This window comes from Lepisosteus platostomus, chromosome 23, assembly GCF_059453375.1.
Source record: "Lepisosteus platostomus isolate fLepPlt1 chromosome 23, fLepPlt1.hap1, whole genome shotgun sequence".
NCBI lineage: Eukaryota > Metazoa > Chordata > Actinopteri > Semionotiformes > Lepisosteidae > Lepisosteus > Lepisosteus platostomus.
In genome coordinates this window covers 7,898,533-7,917,630 of record NC_142633.1, presented here as the reverse complement: position 1 = coordinate 7,917,630, position 19,098 = coordinate 7,898,533, and the positions used below count along the sequence as shown (strand labels likewise).

Sequence of the window (19,098 nt, the reverse complement as noted above, 5' to 3'; positions counted from 1 at the left end):
TAAACATCTTATCATCCGTGTATTGTACTCCAGTGCTACTGTATTTTCAAAGCTACATCAGCTGTCAACAGTTTCATCCAGAACATGTGGAAAGGTATCAGAAGCACAGGCGGTCTCATTACTTTAACAAAATTATCATGCTGTCATCTGCTTTAGTTCCAGAGTGGCTTCGCATCTGTTAAAAATAGATAAGTGCTTAATGTCCTGCTGAAACTAATCAGCAGAATGAAAACTGTGGAGTATGAAGTGACAAAAGTTGCACAGCTATACAGGTAGAATTTGACAAATGCAGTTTATTCCTACATTTTCCATTACACTTGAGCTTTGACAATTCAAAACAATCTTCAGCTGTAAGATAGTTGAGATGGTTGTCTGTTCAATACCGGAAAACCAACGTGGTAAGGCACTACTCTCTGAAAACCATGGCAAAGACATGCAGCTGGTGTTCAAATTTTTGAGCTATGCAAACTTCATCCCAGAAGTCCATCTGGACAGCTCCATGTATCCAAACAGATCTAAACACTACTATTTTAACCATATTCTAGAAACACAAGTACAGTATTTCGGCTCTTTCAAAGGAAAGAACCCAGGATCAGGCCTTGAAAAGTCTGGAAAGTACTGTACACATACACACACACACGTCATGCCAATGCACTTCTTTCACAGAGGAGAATGATTGTTGCAGGGAAGACATGATTGGGGAAAACAGTTGAGAAATCTGCTGCTGTTACAAAACAAATGAACATTTCCTGAGTACAGTACAGTACTTCACCACAGAGGTGCATGGCTAAGGCCTGTCTACTGAATAGGCCCTTATATTAACAAATCCTTTTTGTTGAGAGGCACTGATACTCCTTAGCACCGTGTAATGTCCTAGCACTTAATTAATTAATGATTAATTAATGCCGTTTCCTAGTTTGCTTTATGCGACTGTTATTATTTGCATGCTTTCACCTGACCAGGTGAAGTTTAAATCAACAGAAATGCAGCGGTCTTGAAACAGCTCACGTATGTTGAGAACTGTGCCCAGATGAGGCTCTCTTGTGCATTTGACATGTTACTCTACAGACGGGGTGGGCTGCAAAGATTAAGATGGTGAGGCATGTGGGCCAGCGTCACGCTATGCCCCTCATTTCTGTTGTGAGTATGACTGTGCCACTCACTGCTGCCACATCTCCATGGTTTTAAAAATAACTTCTGTGTGGTGCATCTGAAAACACTGCTGTATAAACTGGTGGAAAAATGAAAAGTTTCAGGGAGGATTCTGGGAAATTACTGAATGACAATATATGGGATAATTGTTGATATCCAATTACATTTCTCCTTTTCCTTTAACTGGTGTGGATCTGCCTAACCTTGAAGATAGAATCATTCTAATAAACGATATAACGTATGTGGAAATTATATACTAGTAGAATTCAAAACGGGGAAACGACATTTACCGAAACTAGAAAACACTCGGGATTTGGCACCAACATCCTACACTGTGATGATCTGGATGGCTTTATATCTTTTGCAACCTCCCTCATTTTATGTAAACCACACCAACCTGTCATTATTTTACCTGGATTATAAATAGACTTTTGCCAGGAAAAAATGGCAACAATAAAGATACAGACCCTGACCAATTCACACTGAGAACAGCAGCTGCTGTAAACAAGAGAACTGTGGTCCATCCGTGGTGAAGAGCCCTCACTGCACAGTCTCATCCCAAAAAGCCAGGTCCTTCAGAAGTGCTTGAGTGCTGTTCTTGCCCACCACCACCTCCACAGTACACCACCACCATTGAGAGATTAATGATGTTAGGCTCACTGACAGCAGAAATGTTAACCCACAAAGGTGTTACGGACACAGATTATCAGGGAGGAAAAAAGAACAAGCGAAAGGGTGTTAAGTTCATCCACATTTTTTCTTTTATTATTGTTCAGTGTTTCAAAGACAACGGGAAAAGAAAGAAACCAAACCCAAGACAGAGCAGCTGTGTAAATTATACAAGGATATTCCAAGACAGACCACAGAGTTCTCCAACAATACTCCAAGATACTGTACAGATCGTATAGCGAAAAGGAATAAAAAACAAACAGGAAAAGCTCACAGATGTATGTCAAAAGCAGGCAAAGAGTTAAATGCTTTAAGCTTATTTACAGCACAGTTGTTTAAAGAAGTGTCTTCTACACCCACATTAAAACACACACCCAAAGATACAACACTAAACACTTCTGCTTGTGTGGTACACCTTACAGTTTTGGTCACTTTTTTATTTTAGTTTTTTTTTTTAAGTTTACCTCGATATATTTTACGGTCCTTCCATCTGTACTGCGGGAAAGATACACTGTCATCTCACTTGCTAAAAAGTACGTCTTAAAAAAAAAGCAAAAACGACAACTTTCACCTCTTTCTCTTTCATGACATTCATATGAATTGTTGGGAGTCAAGTGAAAAGTGCATTTATTGGTTGCTGTCGGGGGGGGTGGGACAGCAGTAAAAGGACATGATCTTGTATCCTCACAAGTGTCTGCAAAAGAACAATGTGTTGTAATTTAAGCTAATAATGAATGGTTCTTGCCCTGTATTTACATTAAATACATGCTGTCCAAAGATGGTTTTCATGGTAAAATAGTGTCTTTAAACAAACACACAAAGTGAAACGTAAGATTCAAGCTTCGACCTTCCCAAGAAAGGTGTTTTTATTACAATAATTTACTTCAGGTTTTACGTTTCATACTTTAATTGATCAATTCTTCCCTCCCCCCACACAACTGAGTCACCCTCATCGTATTTGTAGGCCTTTGTCCTAACTTTTTAAATAAGTCAAAACATTGAAACATGTTGTTACTTCACCAAGGGCTGTACAGTACTTCACATGCTGCAGTACAGCTGGAGCACTTGGATATTGTATCATATTTTAATGTCTATCCATTAGTAGGATACATGTGAGGCCTGAGCAGGGGAGGGGGGTTGCAGACACCATATTTGTGTCATCTGGTTAATCCAAGAAATCTCACATATAACTGGGCATCTCCTCACCTCCTAAGGATGTGCTGCCACTTTTCTAAGACCTAAAAACCGGTGATTTATTAGTGAAATAAAACAATTCAGATTGAAGGTGAAACCCCAGGGCCACCCTGGAATGTCAGGAACGGATTGTCCAACCCCAAAGAAAAACAAAAATCCTACATAAGTCCTGTAGGACTCTTGTATTTAGGAAAAAATCACAGATGAAAGATGTGGAAGAGTTTAAATTGCTCCACAGTTACTTTACTCTGTACTGCTAATCTGGGCAGGACTGTTCCTGATGGGGAACACAGGATAGATTCTTTTGTCCATCTGGAAATCATTTTTCTGGGCCCACATTATGTTAGCATCTTATTCTGCTGGGGGTGAAATTTGGACTTTTCTTCTTTTGAATTACAGTAGAACCCCAGCAGAAGATGTCTAAGGAAGTACCTTAACTCTCCAACTGGCAGAACCAACTCAACAGCACTGTGGGTTCTTTTGGACCAAAGACGATGTCACTTAGCCTCTGATGCTTAATGCTATGCACAGTTTTCAAACTCAACATTTGGTATCACATGATCAATTTAAAAAAAGAAAAAAATAAGCTGGCATTAGTGCTTCTATAATATAGGGACAAAGTTAACCTATGCAATAAATGCTTTGATAATGGTCAACATGATAACATCTCATATTACTGGAAAGCACTTTAATTTTTTTAAAAGTGGACCAAAAAATTTGTAAACGGTAAGTATCAAGTCTTGTTTTCAAAAATCTATAGTTTTGTAGTAATGTTTTTTTTATAAAACCCAGTAGCTTCGTGTTGTTAAATACTTTCGCCCTACAATATTTTCTATGAACTGTAGAATTTGAAGAACCAGTTTGTACTCGTAACCCAAAAATGTCTGTAAAAGAGACATTGCGAGTGGGTCCCCATTAAAAAAGGACAAATATTACCTCCAGTTTAAAAAAATACCATCTATGGTGTTTAAAGAAAAGTTCAAGAAATACAGTTTTCCTGTATTAAAATAAGACATTGCACTAGTCCTCTGGGTATATCAACATAAATAAGAAACACGCAAAAAAAACACTACTATTCATTAAAATACCCCACGCAGTAAAAATAAAACATTAAAATATCAAAACAAAAAATACTGTAGGTTGGAAAAGTGCACAAAGTTGATTTATACATAAAATCTAAATAATGTACTAATACTTTGTTTTAAATAAATAGTCTTGTCCAAGACTTAATATCAGAATATATACACACTTTTAAAAGAATGACCCTCAGATGCTTCAGGACGTCTTTAAATCTTCTACATCTCGCTCAGTGGCCTAGCTCACCTTGTTGGCTGATTCTATTTCCTTTTAGTCTTCCAAACAATGTTCATGATGTATATCATTTTTGTTAAACACAAAATAAATCACCTCATGCCACTACAACACAGTTTTGAACATATGCAGGATTTAAAACGTTGCATGTATATATGTAATTTAAGCAATAAGATGTTAAAGAGTCATTTCAAGTGGATTTATCGCACACACATTTTTCCCCAAAAAGCTGCTCTGCAAAAGTCTTAGAGATCTGAGACATGATTAGGAGTACCATTATATGTACTGTGTCAACAACTTATTCCACTTGCGTTTCAACGATTACAGCAAAATGCACTGTTTTTACTACAGCGAAACACTGGATGAGAAGAAACTAAGCTGGTCATTTAGCAATCTTCAAAAACCTGATCATGTCCACTCTGTCATCTATACAGGACAAGTATGAGCCGAAGTAGCTGCGAGGTCACATTTACCAATCAGATCTAACTGACTCGCTGTCAGGTTTTCCTTTTCATTAACATTTTTGTTCCCCTCTATATACTGTACATTCATAAAAGCTGAAAGGCTCGGTTTTGTACATGCAGATAATACAGATCTATGTGTATTAACTACTAGCTGAAACAAATGACTACCATTCCAGTAGAAGATCGCCATAGGATCGTATTTTTCGCTAAAAAATAAAAAAAAAACAAAGACAACAGATACAACAGTCAAAAATGTGTAAGACTTTTGCACAGCAGCGTAACTGAAGTGAGATTCCCATCTAAAATAAGACGTCTGAAGTCAGCAGCATATTACAGTGCACATATTCCTTTTGAAACCACAGTTTGCTGATTTAAGGGGGCAGAATACTTGCTGTCTTTTGTCTGCTCAGCAGTGACAGGAAAGGGGAACTACTGTGGCCACAGTACAGCTGTGGCCACATCACTAAACTGCTCGTTTGCAAAGCAGCAGTGATTCAGATAAATGATCGATAGCAGGCTTTGAGACCACAAAGTCTTGCATTTGCCATCCTCAAAAATGAATTTGCCATGATGGTGTAAAACATGGCCACAAACCTGGGTGCTTAAACAGATGAGCTGAAAGTGAAGTATTTGGAATATTGGTCCCTTTTGAGTTTACAGAACAGGTGTCCTATAGGCTCCACACTCAGGTAGTTTAAAATGCGTTTTACACATGGCCACAATAAAAAATCCTCTGTTTGGCAGTTATTTGGCCATAAAGAAAGACCGGGTGATCTTCAACACTAGTTTGGAGGACAGGTACTGTATGTCATCCTAAAAGGCTGTAGGCAGACGTGATGGCAATATAATTTTTCGCACAGTGGATCCTCCTTACACAGCGTGTAAGAATGTATCATTGACCCATGTGTTTACACCACAGAAGAAGAAGGAAGAATGACTTGGTAGAACTAAATTGTTTTTCTTAATTCAGATATTTCCTTGTTATATCTGGACATAGAATTAGCGGTTGTTGATCAGCTCTCCTCACACCACTACAACCTTCATAGAGAAGAAAGTAGCATAGTGCAAGTTTAAGAGGATTCACGTGAAATATACCGCCACTGCTTAGCTCAGTACAATCCCACAGTACCAGCAGCAGAGTTAAAGGACATTGGTACAGTACTTATGGATGTCATTGTAGGCCTACAGTTATCTGGCCAGCCCTAGGGACAGCAGCGGTGTGATGAAGACTCTTTATGTTGGGTTTTTTTTTGTGTTCTTGTCCCCATCTTTGTAGTCTCAAAGCCTGGTTTCGGGGGGGGGGTCAGTTTCAACAAAGTGGTGTCCTAATACGGAATTGGAGAAGGAATATTGCAAAGAATAAGCCTTTAAAAGAAACAAAACAATGTCGGCGAAGTCTTCCTAGACTCCTATCAGGAACACCATCTGCTAGAAGTTAGAACGGGGTCGGCTGTCTAGCAGGAGTGAAGTTTGTCACTAGATCCCAGACAGCACCGGCAAGTTTCTCAGCTATCTGCTCCCCCACTCCAGTGTGGACAGGGCTCAGGCTGTCTAACACTCATCTATGTTGAGGCAGATAAACTCCTGAATGCACTTCCTATACTGCTGCTCAGTGGGGCTGCTGCTGGGGTATTGACCTGGCTGTCCGAAGGGACCCTCCGACTCCCGCATCTCCTCGTTCATCCGAGCCAGACGCAGCCTGCAGAGGAAGGCAGGAGAGGGAGAGGGAGAATCGGCACTTAGTTCAGGCACTGAGCATAACGCGGGCACTAAAATACTTCTCCAAGGTTATCTTTTTTGATTTCTTAATGCCAAAACAAGTACTTGTGTACACACGTTTGGTCGTGTTCACACTTTACACACATTTATCCTGAAAGCCAAACAGCAAATGTGTAGAATTCAGATGGAAATGGTGACAACGGACAGACAGACTACATGTGTAAGCAACAAATGGATAAATAGCATCTTTACGATAATCATAACACTTCTGATCCATTTGTTCACATATTAAATTAAGGAAAATAATATCCATAGAGGAGACATACACATGCAGATGCATAAAAAAGCAGGGATTAGTTGGTAAACCTCTATAGCCCTAGCTAGAAGGTGTGTGTTTCAGATTCCAAGAAGAAATGCTGCTGTAGCCTTGTATGCAAGGCACTAAACTCTGATTGTTTGAGTAAAACACCAGCTGTGGCCAGGAAATGGGTACAATTGTAAGTCGTTCTGGATAAAAGTGTCAGCCAAAAGAGCCATAGCTTGAGGTAATCCAGGGACGTCTTGAACACTGCAAACAACTGACTAAGACCGCTCTCAAAACCTTGGCTGCACATACTGTACCTAGGTATGTTTCCCTGGTGACTTGCATGTGACAATGACCAGAAACAGCTCTGCACCACGTCATTTTAAAACATGTGGCATGGTGTCAACAATAACAGCTCTTGTGCTTGCTCTTTAAAGTGCTAGAATGTGCGAAATTGGACACTACTGTATAAAAACGATTAATTATAGGGACTAAGAAGAGGACATCTCGGAGCACAGCCAGACGATCTAGCCTACTCACAAGGTGACGATGTCTGCGTTGGCAGCTTGCACAGCAATGCTCAGTGGGTCCTGGCCATCTTCATCACCGTCGTTCTGAGTGGCTCCCCTTTTCAAGAACAAGCACACCTGTCTGCAAACCGATGGAGACCAAATGAGTTAAATCTGCTCTATCACAGCACTGCTCTATCACGCCACTGTTGGAGAGGCAGAACTGATTAAAGATCAAACATTGGCTTTACAATCTTCAGAAACTCATGAATACAATGCAGAAGAGGTGACTTATTCCTGCACGGAAGTAAACACCAAGTCAGTATGATGAAAACACACTTACTGTATGCATCATCTGAAAGTTACCAGTTATAACACAAGATTCCAAATGTGAGAAGGCTCTTCAGGCTGCCTACAGTAGATCACTGGGTTGCCAGCAACTAACTGATCCCATGATCTCGTCCTGCTGTCTCTTGAAAGAGGCCAGAGCATCAGCTTTAACACACGGCTGGGAAGGCTGTTCCAAGCTTCCACAAGCCATTGGGAAAATTGTTTTATTGACCAAAACAATTCTCTTTTTTCTCAGGGCTTTGGTGAAACTACAGCAGCAGCCATATCACCCTGCAACTCACAACTGGCAGCCCCACTGAAGCTCAGCAGGTGTGGGGGACCTCCAGGGAAAAACGAAGGTTGCTGCTGGAAGAGGTGTTAGCGGGGCCAGTAGGGGGTGCTCACCCTGCGGTCTATATGGGTCCTAATGCCCCTGTCCAAACTTCCCATTGGCCTTTACCAATCATGGCCTCATAATAATCCCCATCTCTGAACTGGCTTCATCACTCTGTTCTCCTCCCCACTGAGAGGTACTGTGTGGTGAGTGCACTGGTGCACTATGGCTGCCGTCGCATCATCCAGGTGAGGCTGCACACTGGTAGTGGTGGAGGGGATCCCCATTACCTGTGCTTTGAGTGGGGTGACCAGAAAAGCGCTATATAAGTGTAAGCAACCATTATTATTATAGCACTTTGTCCCCAGGTGATAAAATGAAGAGAGGAGACGGACTTCTGGTATAGCCTTTTTTACAGAATGTGCTGCATTTGGCTTGTCCTGGGCTGAGACAGATGCTAGCTTGCACTGAGCCCGTGAGGTCAGGATTAGACAGGCTCAGCAGTCTGGGCACCTGGCATCACTCACCCTGTGTGCCCCAGGTACGTGGCGTGGTGCAGAGGGCCCCTGCCTCGCAGGTCTCTTTGGTTGACGTCTGCGCTGTTTTGAAGCAGAAACTCGCAGGCTATCAAGGAGCCCTGGAGGAAAAGCAAAATAAAAGAGCATTAATCCCCACTCGCCAAAGCTTCACTCGAACGGCTTGGAAGCCCTGCAGAGTTAATTTCAACCACATACGCCCGCCTGACGCAAGACAGAGATTTTCTACTCTATTTTAACGCAGACGCTTTTGTAACCACAGCTCTCTCCTATCAGGTTTGTTACTTAATCCTGTAAATGTAGACGGCGTCTTTACTCCGAAAGACAATCTGCCCCAAATGCTTCTTCTTTATAACTCCCAGAAAGCTGTGATAAAAATCACATTATCATACAGGAAGCTACCACATTAAACAAATGTGCCTGATGTTACAACTTTAAAACCCGCTTTATAATTTCTCATTTTTCACCAACTATGTGTACGGTGCAGTATATTGTTGAATCCCAGCCCTTAAAGGACAAAGGACTTTATCTCTTTCTTCCTTATGTTTACATAAATCTAAGAACATAAAGGTTACAAATGAGAGGGCATTTGGCCCATTTAGCCTGATGGGTGAATATATTTGATTCAGAGGAAGGCATTAGAAGCCTAAAAGAAATCTCTTCATGTTAAAGGACAAAAACTCCATTCGCCAACAACAGCTGGACTGGACTGATGCTGTTGAGCTGCAGAGAAATATTGATATCCAGGTTAGCAATATAGTCATTATTTAGTACACATTTGGAATTGCAAATTCGCTTTCCATCCATCTTCTCAACGTTTAATCTAATTCAGGGTCACGGAGAGCCTATCCCAACAATGCAAGATACATCCTGGATTGGACAATAGTCCTTTGCAGGGCAGAGATACCAATACACACACATGGACCAATTTTCCTAGAACACAATTAACCTACCAGCATGTCTTTGGACTGTGGGAAAACGTGAGGACCTGGAGGAAAACGTGAGGAGAACACACAAACTCCACACAGACAGCACTCCAGGTCTGGGGGTCAATGCTGACCACTGCACCACAGTGCCGCCCAAATTCTCTTTCCTTTTTTTCCTCAATTTAAGTTTTGAAATATCACATTTCTAGACCCGGGGTGCTGTCTGTGCAGAGTTTGTATGTTCTCCCCATGTTTGCATGGGTTTCCTCCCACAGTGCTAAGACATACCAGTAGGTTAACCGGCTCATTGGAAAGTCGTCTCTGATGCGTGTGTCTGTGTGTGCCCTACAATGGACGGGCGTCCCCTCCAGTGTGTAGCCTGCCTTGTGCCCGCTGCTTGCTAGGATAAGCCCCAGCTCTCCAGAAGCGGTGAGAAAACGAGTTGCCAGGGGGCACTCACCCCGATGACAGCCTGTATCAGTGGGCTCTTCCCCTCGTCTTCTTCGTTGACCCAGTTGACGTCGGCACCGTGCGCCAGGGCCTCCGCCATAACAGGCAGGTTCCGAGCCCGAGCCGCCTTGTAAATCAGCGCCCCGGGGTGCAGGTCCCGCGGGTCCTCGGGGTCCGACGCCTCCTGCTCGATCTCCGCCTCCCCGCTGGACTCCTCTGAGACCTCGCACTCTGTACGGAACAGTGGGTGGGCCGGGCGTCAGGAATGCAGCACCGGGGAGAAAATACCTGTTCCCAGCTTGGGAGGTCCGGGCGGGACCAGAATCCATTGGCGAAATGGAACTGTACCTTTAATGGGGTTTGGGTTCTGCCCCACATGAGGGGTACATTGAAATTTCATTTTGTTTTTATAACCTCCAATCTGGGATTGCCAATGGCCCACTGCTACAACTCCTGGACTGGGACCAGAGCCAAGAAGTGGACATACAATCATCCTGTGTGCTTGCACCCTCAGACCCATCGACTGTACTTGAGCTGCAGCCCCACAGCACTGCGTTTTCCACAGGTAGCCTGGCCATCCACAAGGGGGTGCTGTTGTGCACGGGGAAAAACTGGCCAACATCAACCTAGCCTGCGTGACAGGCCTCTGGCTCTTGGGTGCTCCAAGCCGCAGTCCGGACTAAAACACTAAATCTCTGGACCAAACTGCAACCCGTGTCTTCAATGACTTCCGAGACAAAGCAGCGCAAGTGGGCGGCCCACAAACCAAAGCATTTCTCTCTCTCTCTCTCTCTCAGCGCAAGCAAACCTACCTTCCTCGGTGACGCTATCCACCACTGATCCAAACACCAGGATGTCCGTGCTGCCGTCTGTGCTGCCTCCCAGCCCACTGTCACTGCTCAGACCTGCAGGGCCAACAAGCGCCAAGCCAAGGTGACGTTAATGGTCATCCAGCCAATCGGAACAGGACTTGGGGGCTCATCAGTGTGGCCACGGGGGCCTGGATGAAACCTATCTGAAAAATTATGTCCTTGGTTCACCTGGACTAAACAAATCGAAACCTTTACACTGACAATGTACTGTAAGAGTGCACGTTCCTGTAATGATTTAACTATCTTCTTGGCACCTTGGAAGATAGCTTTGCTTACACACTTTCTTTGGCCCAACTGTCAGCGTGTACTGGGAGAAACCATGCAGGCCGAGTGGACAGACACAAATAGAAAGACACAAGCTTCGGTTTTACCAAGTCAGTTTAAGTTCATTTTCCAAGGAAGAAAATGAATGGATGCAATGGTGCTGTAATAAAAACGATGCTCGTTTTGTTGCTCAGTTGCGGTCTTACGTACACTAGTGTCAACTTGTCTGAACTAAGGTTTCTCCCACCCCCAATATCAGACATCACAGATCTAACAAAATGTTTGCAAGAGCAAAAGCACAGGATCACTACAGTACATACTGTAGACACCCAGTGAACATCCTGCAGGCAGCCACAGAAAAAAGTCAGCAATGATATGGAGTTTGGGCTGGAGGGGAGGTGAGAGGGCAGTGAGCCCAGACAAGATGGCACATTGACCAATTGTCAGCTGGGATTCTGGGGAACGTGGTCCAGACCAGAGGCGGTCTGCACCATGTTTGGAGATCAGAAAGTATTGTAGAATGTGCTCTTCAAAATGGTTGGGAACTAGGGATTTGTGAGAGGTGGCTGTTGGAGCTAATTGAATCTTCTCAGACTAGCTTTGCTCTGCTACCAGCCACATTACGACATCCTCCAGGGCCAAGGAAAGACTGACTTCAATTAACCATCAGGCCGACATACAGTACAGCTCGATTATTGAAGTAACATTAAATCACACTACATTGTGCTATTATGATTCCACAATCTGGAATGGCTTCAGGAGGTAGGATACATTAAATTGAGATGTGAAAGATTTCAACGCTAAGCAAATGTTAAAATATCCGTCGGGGGAAGTTTGTTTTAGCACACAGAAAGCCAAACCAAACAGTTCTTCCACAGGAATCTGTAGAGGTGAGGAACGCTCTTCTGTTCCTCAGTGATAGACCCGTGTAGCTCCTGGTTTATTCACAGACACTGACCAATACACAACACCGGTTTCCCTAAGTATGCACCACGTTTTCCTGGGCTAACCATAAAAAATCTGCTTATTTAACAGAATTTAAGGAGAACTTCTTCAAACATGAGACGCTGTTCTACAACCAGACTTGGTCTTAAACTTAAATTTGTAATTATCCGACTTCATATGGCCGCATCTTCTAAACTGAGCGCCTTTAGAGGATTAACCCCTTCACCAATAGTAATTCCTTACACTTATATAGCTCTTTCCTGGACGCTCCACTCAAAGGGCTTTACAGGTAATGGGGACTCCCCTCCACCACCACCAATGTGTAGCCCCACCTGGATGATGCGACGGCAGCCATAGTGCGCCAGAACGCTCACCACACACCATCTAGTAGTGGGGGGGAGAACAGAGTGATGAAGCCAATTCATAGATGGGGATTATTAGGAGGCCATGATTGGTAAAGGCCAATGGGAAGTTTGGCCAGGACGCCGGGGTTACACCCCTACTCTTTTCGGGAAACGCCCCGGGATTTTTAATGACCACAGAGAGTCAGGACTTCAGTTTTACGTCTCACCCGAAGGATGGCACCTTTTTACAGTCTAGTGTCCCCGTCACTATACTGGGGCTTTAGGACCCATACAGACCGCAGGGTGAGCACCCCCTACTGGCCTCACTAACACCTCTTCCAGCAGCAACCTTCCTTCCCAGGAGGTCTCCCATCCAGGTACTGACCAGGCTCACACCTGCTGAGCTGCAGTGGGGCTGCCAGCTGTGAGCTGCAGGGTGATACAGCTGCTAGTGCTTGTGAAAACAGTGTCACAGAGAGGACAAGGGTCACGCAGAGCAGAAGGCGGAGACAGTGATGGGGCAGAGAGCACTTACTGCGAGGCCCAGAGCCGGTGTCGAAGTAGGAGAAGAGAGAGTCCAGTTCGTCAGGACAGAACAGCGAGTCCCTGCGGAACTTCCTCTCCAGAGCAGCGGCTGCTGAGAGGCACAAGTGCAGACGAGTAAAAAACCATCAGCGGTTTGCCAATATTGAGACCAGGGGAAAATAAAAAAAGGTTTCTTGTAGAAAAGGATAACCGTGCAATAAGAAATTAAAGTAAGCGGTGCAGGACACGACAAAACAAATATCAATCCACACTGCATGTTGATGCATGAGGGTGCTTCTGGAAGTTTCCTTTCCTGGAGAGTTTTAGACCAAGCCTTGTAATGAGTAACAGGGAGAAGCAGTGGTTAGTGCCCCTGACCCTTGTGCAGGTGGTCACGGGTTCGAATTTACACTTATTGTAGGTAACTGCTAGGACACTCAGTACTTCAGTCCTCACAAGTGGCATCACTGTGTGGTACAGCAGTACTACCACGCCTGACAGAGACGCACTACAAAGGGTTGTGGCAACAGCTCAGAGGATCATAGGATGTGATTCACCATCAATTGGTGAGATCCACACCCTCTGCTGTCGCAATAAAGCCCAATCAATCATTCAGGATCTCAGCCATCCTGCCCACAAACTGTTCACCCCCTTACGCTCTGGCAAACTATATCGTTCTATTAAAGCACAGACCACTAGACTCAAGAACAGCTTCTATCCCACTGCAGTGCGCATCCTCAACAGCTCACTGCAGGGCCTCAGACTCAACACACATCTGCACTCCACACTTTTTACATAGTTACCCTTTTCTCTCTCAGTCTCACTACTACATATTTCTTTATTTTTCCACAATATATTGATTGTTCCTGTCGTCCACATTCTGTGGTGTTGTCCGTTGTACTGTGTGTGTCCCGAGTGATCAGCGCAATTAAGAATTCCAATGCAAGTGTAGATATGGCAATGAACTCCTCTACTCTTTACAGACTGCTCAAACCCTGCTGTGCCTTGAAAATGCTCTGCACTGAAAGCCGCTATGGGAGACTAGAAGAGATTGATTCCCGATACCCCTGCAGGTAAAAACAAAGGGAACTGGAATGTCAGTAAGTTGCTTTGGATAACAGCATCAGCAAAACAAACCAATAGAAGACGCCAGCAAATGCATGCCCACGATGGGCTGGAGGGTCTAATACAACAGGAGAATCAAGTAAGCTTAAGTAATGACTTATCACAAACAACACTGTAGCTTTTGGGTGGTGATCACAATAAGTACCCATTGTGCATCCTCTGGAGCTGCCAGCGTGGCTGGTGGGAATCTGAGAAATTAATGAAGCATGGCTTCCCAATTAGAAGACATAAAAGTCGGAATTTCTTAGCACAGCCTTTGGGCTCCCCTCAGAGGAACCACTTATAGAAGTGGGACTGAAGGCTGTTAACCCAGTGCTGCTTTATTTCCGCTCTCGTAGGCACCATTAATAAGGCTTTGCTCTACCCAATTCAAGCCGATACAACACTGCTGGAAACGGTAAGGAAACAAAACCACTTATTAGTTTTGTTATGAGGGAGCCAGATCCTATCCCTGTCCATCGCAGGGGATCAAACACAAACAGGCACACACTCACACCAGGGCCAATTAACCAGGCTGTCTTTGGATTGTGGGGGAGGGACCCCATGCAAACGTGGGGGGAGGGGGGGACATGCAAACCCCACCCAGCCAGGACCCCAGATCTGGAACTGGACCCAGGAGGCAGTAATGTTGACCACTGTACCACAGAGCTGCCCACCTTCCACCCAACCCAAATTAGAGTTTAGAGTTTTAAAGAGCATTATTATTTTATGTCACATATTTCAACAAAGAACAAGCTCTTGCATTTTGAATGAAGTTGCTTGCTCGAAGGCATGGCGGCTGTGTCTCGCCCAGGATTTGAACCCGCGACCCTTGGGCTGGGCGTCCGGGGTCCTAACCACTACGCTCCACACGCCGGTGCCGCAGTCATTCCGCGGCCCGCGCTGGGAAAAGGCCGTACCTGAAGACAAGGTGGCCGGGGAAGCGCTTCCCGCGTCCTGGCGGTATTTCCGCCGGGTCTTCGGCGCCTTCGTGGAGCTGTTGCGCCTCTGGCACTTCTTCGCGTGCCACTGGCGCCCCTTGCGCTCGCCGTCCGCCAGGGCCTCCCCGCCGCTCGCCAGCTTCTTCAGGAACTTCTTCTCCACGTACTTGGCCTTGATCCAGGCCTCCTTCTCCTGCCTGGGAACCCAAATCGGGGAAAAAAGGAAGAGCGAATGAGGACCGATTCGGGTCAGCCGGGCCCTGTTCTGCCACCAGCACGCCGATCCATACTTGACAGACGGGAAACAGATCGCGAAAAAAGGTGGTTATGAAAGGAGGCAAAAACACTTGTCATAGGAACACCTTAAAAAGCTGTAGAACTTCAAGGACCGCCTGGCGATGTGAAACCAAGAACCTGAAACAGATTTGACCTCTACCGGGATAGAATACTTACAGCCAGATCCTCCCCAGGGATATACAGTACATTTTTTTTTACACCTTTTAGACACCAGGTCAAAATGAACAACCTTTCACTACTCCTGTTCCCTGTTTTCCCAGCTGCCAACGAACTCGTTTCATCGGTTAGCAGAGCCGCGTCCGAACCCCTGTCCTGCTGTTCAAGCTCACCTTGAGCTTGAGGGTCCAGGCTTTTTCACGCCAAGCTCTTCACACGCGCCTTCGTAGATCTGGTTGACGGTGCTGTTGCCCAGCTCACACATTAACTGCAAGGGGGGAGAAAGATCGACTTCAAAACAGAAGGCCAGCCAGTTCTACACCAAAAGCCTTTCCCCTCCTGTGCATATTCAAGAGTCACTGTAGCCGGAAACTCCACAGTCTAAAAGATGCATTTACCAAAAAAAGCTCAGTTTTGTCCTATAGTAAATAATTTCAACACACCCAGTGTGGATTATATCTGCAGCTGTTACTATGGATGACAATTTACTTTTAATACTGTTTACTTTATTGACAGCATTCATTGCTGCTTCCACTGAGACATCAGTACAAACAAAAACTAACCATCCACTAAATTTCCTCAACATGTTTTAGTGGTTAAAGGTTACCTATTCTTGGCACGAATAACCACAGAGAAGATTATCAGTTCACCACAAAGTACTGCAGAAACCTAAACACACTGCCCATTGCAGAAAGGAACTGCTCAGTCCAGATTGGAATAAGAGTGGACAGAGAGGAAGAGTTGGAAGCAAATGCAAAGTCTGTTCAGCCATCTGAGAACAGAAAATGAAACCAGAAATTAGGGGGAACACCTACCTTCAATAACTCCGGTTCCCAGGAGTCCAGAGTCAGAGACCGGACCTTGGAGCAATGAACCCCCAAACTCCTGAATAACAAGACAGAAGAAGATAGAATAGAGACAGAAGTGTCACAGAAATGATTCTTAAATAGGCACCTTTGTCAGACTCAGAATGTAAAGCAGATTTCAGATGTGGTAGGCTAACTGTATAAACTGGATTAATGAAGTATTAACAAAAGTACATGGAGATCCAATTAATTCCACCTCTCTTTACGGAAAGGTGTTGAGATAAGGTAGGGAGCACGAAAGGTCCTGCACCTGGTGCCATCTGATACACAAGAGCCCGTGGCTTAGAAAACACCCAATGAGTCAAACATCTATGAAATTAGAACTATAATACCCAATCCCGAGACACAAGCATAGCAGCACACAACAAAGTGCTTGGGCACTGTCAGCATTAGCTGTCACATAAGGAGGAGGAGGAACAAAACCACAAAGATGTTTCATTTGCTTGAGTGTGAAGGAACGTAAAGATCTAAAAAATGCAATCAACTACCGAGTCACATTTTGGAACCTCTGCCAAAATAATAGAATCCCGTAGCCTACAGAGAAATAGCATAATATCTGCTTCTTTCAACAGCTTAGTCATAAAACTGTACCTTAAACTACTTTAAATATTTTTAAGGAAAAAAATCAATTAGACTCTTACACACCAAAGGTCTCAGTCTTTTGAATTGGACTGATTGGTGCCACCGTCATGTAAATTGAAATATTATGCATGAAACCCATGTCCATGTTCAATATCCTGACAATGACAGAACCCGCCCCCCAAAAATATGCAACCATCAAAATATATTCTTTCTGAAAACCCATTCTGAAACCCAGTGTGAGAAGGCTGTGGTGAGGGAAGTCATGAATATTCATCAGGCTGTTTAGGCTGCTAAAGTTGTGATTACATAAGCGATGATAATTGCTTAGTGCAGATGATGCATGCTTCTCTGAGAGCTCTAACTGGGACTACTTTTAAATAGCTACCCTTCCAATAACAAAGTGTGCATCTGAATTATAGCCCACAGTATGTTAGCATAGGTTAAATGGATGGGTTTGCTGCTTCTGCCAGTCAATTATCTTGTTCCTCTGATCTTTAAGCCCACAAAGTATTTTTAATCCTTTCAAAACACTGCTGAAGTCTCAAACAGTCTCTGCCTCTCTCGGATGTCACTATCCCATAGACTTGTAACCCCTGGGCTGATGAGTAAGTGATGGCATCTCTCTCCCTTTGAAGAACTGCATTGAATGTGACCCAATCTGACTAAATGTCTTTCAGAGTTTAATCAGAACACAGATGAGCAGCCTTTAAAAAATATTCTCGGACATCTATCGGCCACACTATAATGGGCACTGAAATATACTACTTCCTTTTAGAAAACCAAATCTTTTCAAGGGTTCCCCAGGTGACGGGCAGGAAAGACACTGAATGCAGATTGAAACCTGCTGTGCCAATCCCAGAAGTCACTGGTGTGATGTTGGGATTGGTCAAACTGCCCCACTGGCAGCAGCTGCTAGGGTATACTCAGCTTCACACAGAGCAGTTACCCCTGCAACTTCCTGAGCATCTGTTAATGTTATCGGTGAGAGAAACGTTACTACTCAAAACCAATGAAATGGCAGTAGGCACCTTGGGACTCCAAATTCAAAATTCCTTCCAAACGTTCAGATAGCTCCGACAAGCATGCACCTCACAGAGCAAAGTATTTGAGCCCCTTTCCACTCCACAACTCACTAAAGCTTTCCTGACTATTTCAGCACTAGGGGATGACGTATAAAACAAGACGTTCGATTCTAAACATCTCCTACAAAAATGAATCATTACGCGCAAGCAGCAATCTTCAACAAATGTAAGGAATCACTTAAATGTTTTGGGGTTTTCCGGGGTCTGTTCTTCAATCTGGTGTGGACTTTGTTCAAACATTCCTAACAAAACTAAATAAAGCACCAATAACAAACGATTCTGGTACTGACTGTGCACATGGGAGACTGCTGTACTGGAAGAAAAGCCAGAACGACAACTGAGTAAAAGGTAAATCACACTCAGATTCTAAAATAACCATTTCTTGCACGGAGGACAGGTACCTCTGTTAATTTCCTGGAATTGATCTACATGACCCAAAGGGCTAGTCTTGTTTCTTTGCATAAAACAGGGAGGGAATTCTTTACACAATCAGCTGTAGGTGATTGAGCCAAACCACCCGGCAATGTTGTGTGAGCTGATTCACTGGGTTATGAAGCATTTCAATAAGACTCCTGGAGCAATAAACTACTAACCAACAGACAAAGAAGATGGACCTCCTCTTCCCTGAAGCGTCTTGCATTTTTAATAACCTAAGAAATAACAGCCCTCTGCAACAATGGCTAAATAATTAAACACTCAGACCACTAAAACCTCCAGAGGTGCTTTTGGCATGACAAGACAATTTAAGAGCAAGCTCCATTATCCTGAGTCAGCGCAAGCTTGAAAGGGCTGGAGGGAGGGCTACGCACTTGAGCGGGGGGGCTACCTTTCAATCGGAGAACTGCCTGGCAGGATTTCACCGTTCCTAACGGACCGCGGGCGATGATTCAGCTGCACGCGCTGGAGCTGGACAGGCAGCTATTTAACAGGGGCTCCAGCTGGCGCGCTCAGAGCAGCGGGTGATCAGCACGAGCCGGGGTGCAGCCTACCTGTGGATGCCCGAGCACTCGATGCACAGCAGGATGCCGAGGTTGATGCTGGCCCAGCGGGGGTCCGCCTGGCCGCAGTCACAGCACAGCTCGTTGCCGGGGATGGTCTGCACGCGCTGGAGGATGCTCTCCCCCTTGACGCTGCGCTCCCGCGACTCGCTGGCCGAGTCTATGCTGCTGGTAGAGGGGGAGGCAGTGCGGTCCAGCCTCTGAGGACAAGAGCAGGGTCACAG

At 44.6% G+C, this 19,098-nt stretch overlaps 1 protein-coding gene across 8 annotated transcripts in view; it reads right to left on the bottom strand.

Annotated features, from left to right (window-relative positions):
* The window catches only part of LOC148641970 (arf-GAP with coiled-coil, ANK repeat and PH domain-containing protein 3-like), a 177,348-nt gene that overhangs the window by 8,886 nt on the left and 149,364 nt on the right, over positions 1-19,098 (bottom strand). For 3 of the 8 annotated variants that reach the window (XM_088616930.1, XM_088616934.1, XM_088616938.1), the window contains exons 15-24: positions 18,866-19,074; positions 16,162-16,231; positions 15,520-15,614; positions 14,873-15,090; positions 12,859-12,960; positions 10,711-10,812; positions 9,909-10,129; positions 8,514-8,623; positions 7,354-7,464; positions 6,428-6,489 (exon numbers count right to left, since the gene is read on the bottom strand). In XM_088616930.1, the coding sequence (XP_088473056.1) occupies positions 6,428-6,489; positions 7,354-7,464; positions 8,514-8,623; positions 9,909-10,129; positions 10,711-10,812; positions 12,859-12,960; positions 14,873-15,090; positions 15,520-15,614; positions 16,162-16,231; positions 18,866-19,074 (1,300 nt within the window). The remainder of the gene's footprint in view (positions 1-6,427; positions 6,490-7,353; positions 7,465-8,513; positions 8,624-9,908; positions 10,130-10,710; positions 10,813-12,858; positions 12,961-14,872; positions 15,091-15,519; positions 15,615-16,161; positions 16,232-18,865; positions 19,075-19,098) is intronic. The other 5 variants (XM_088616931.1, XM_088616936.1, XM_088616933.1 and 2 more) reach the window with 3 other exon arrangements.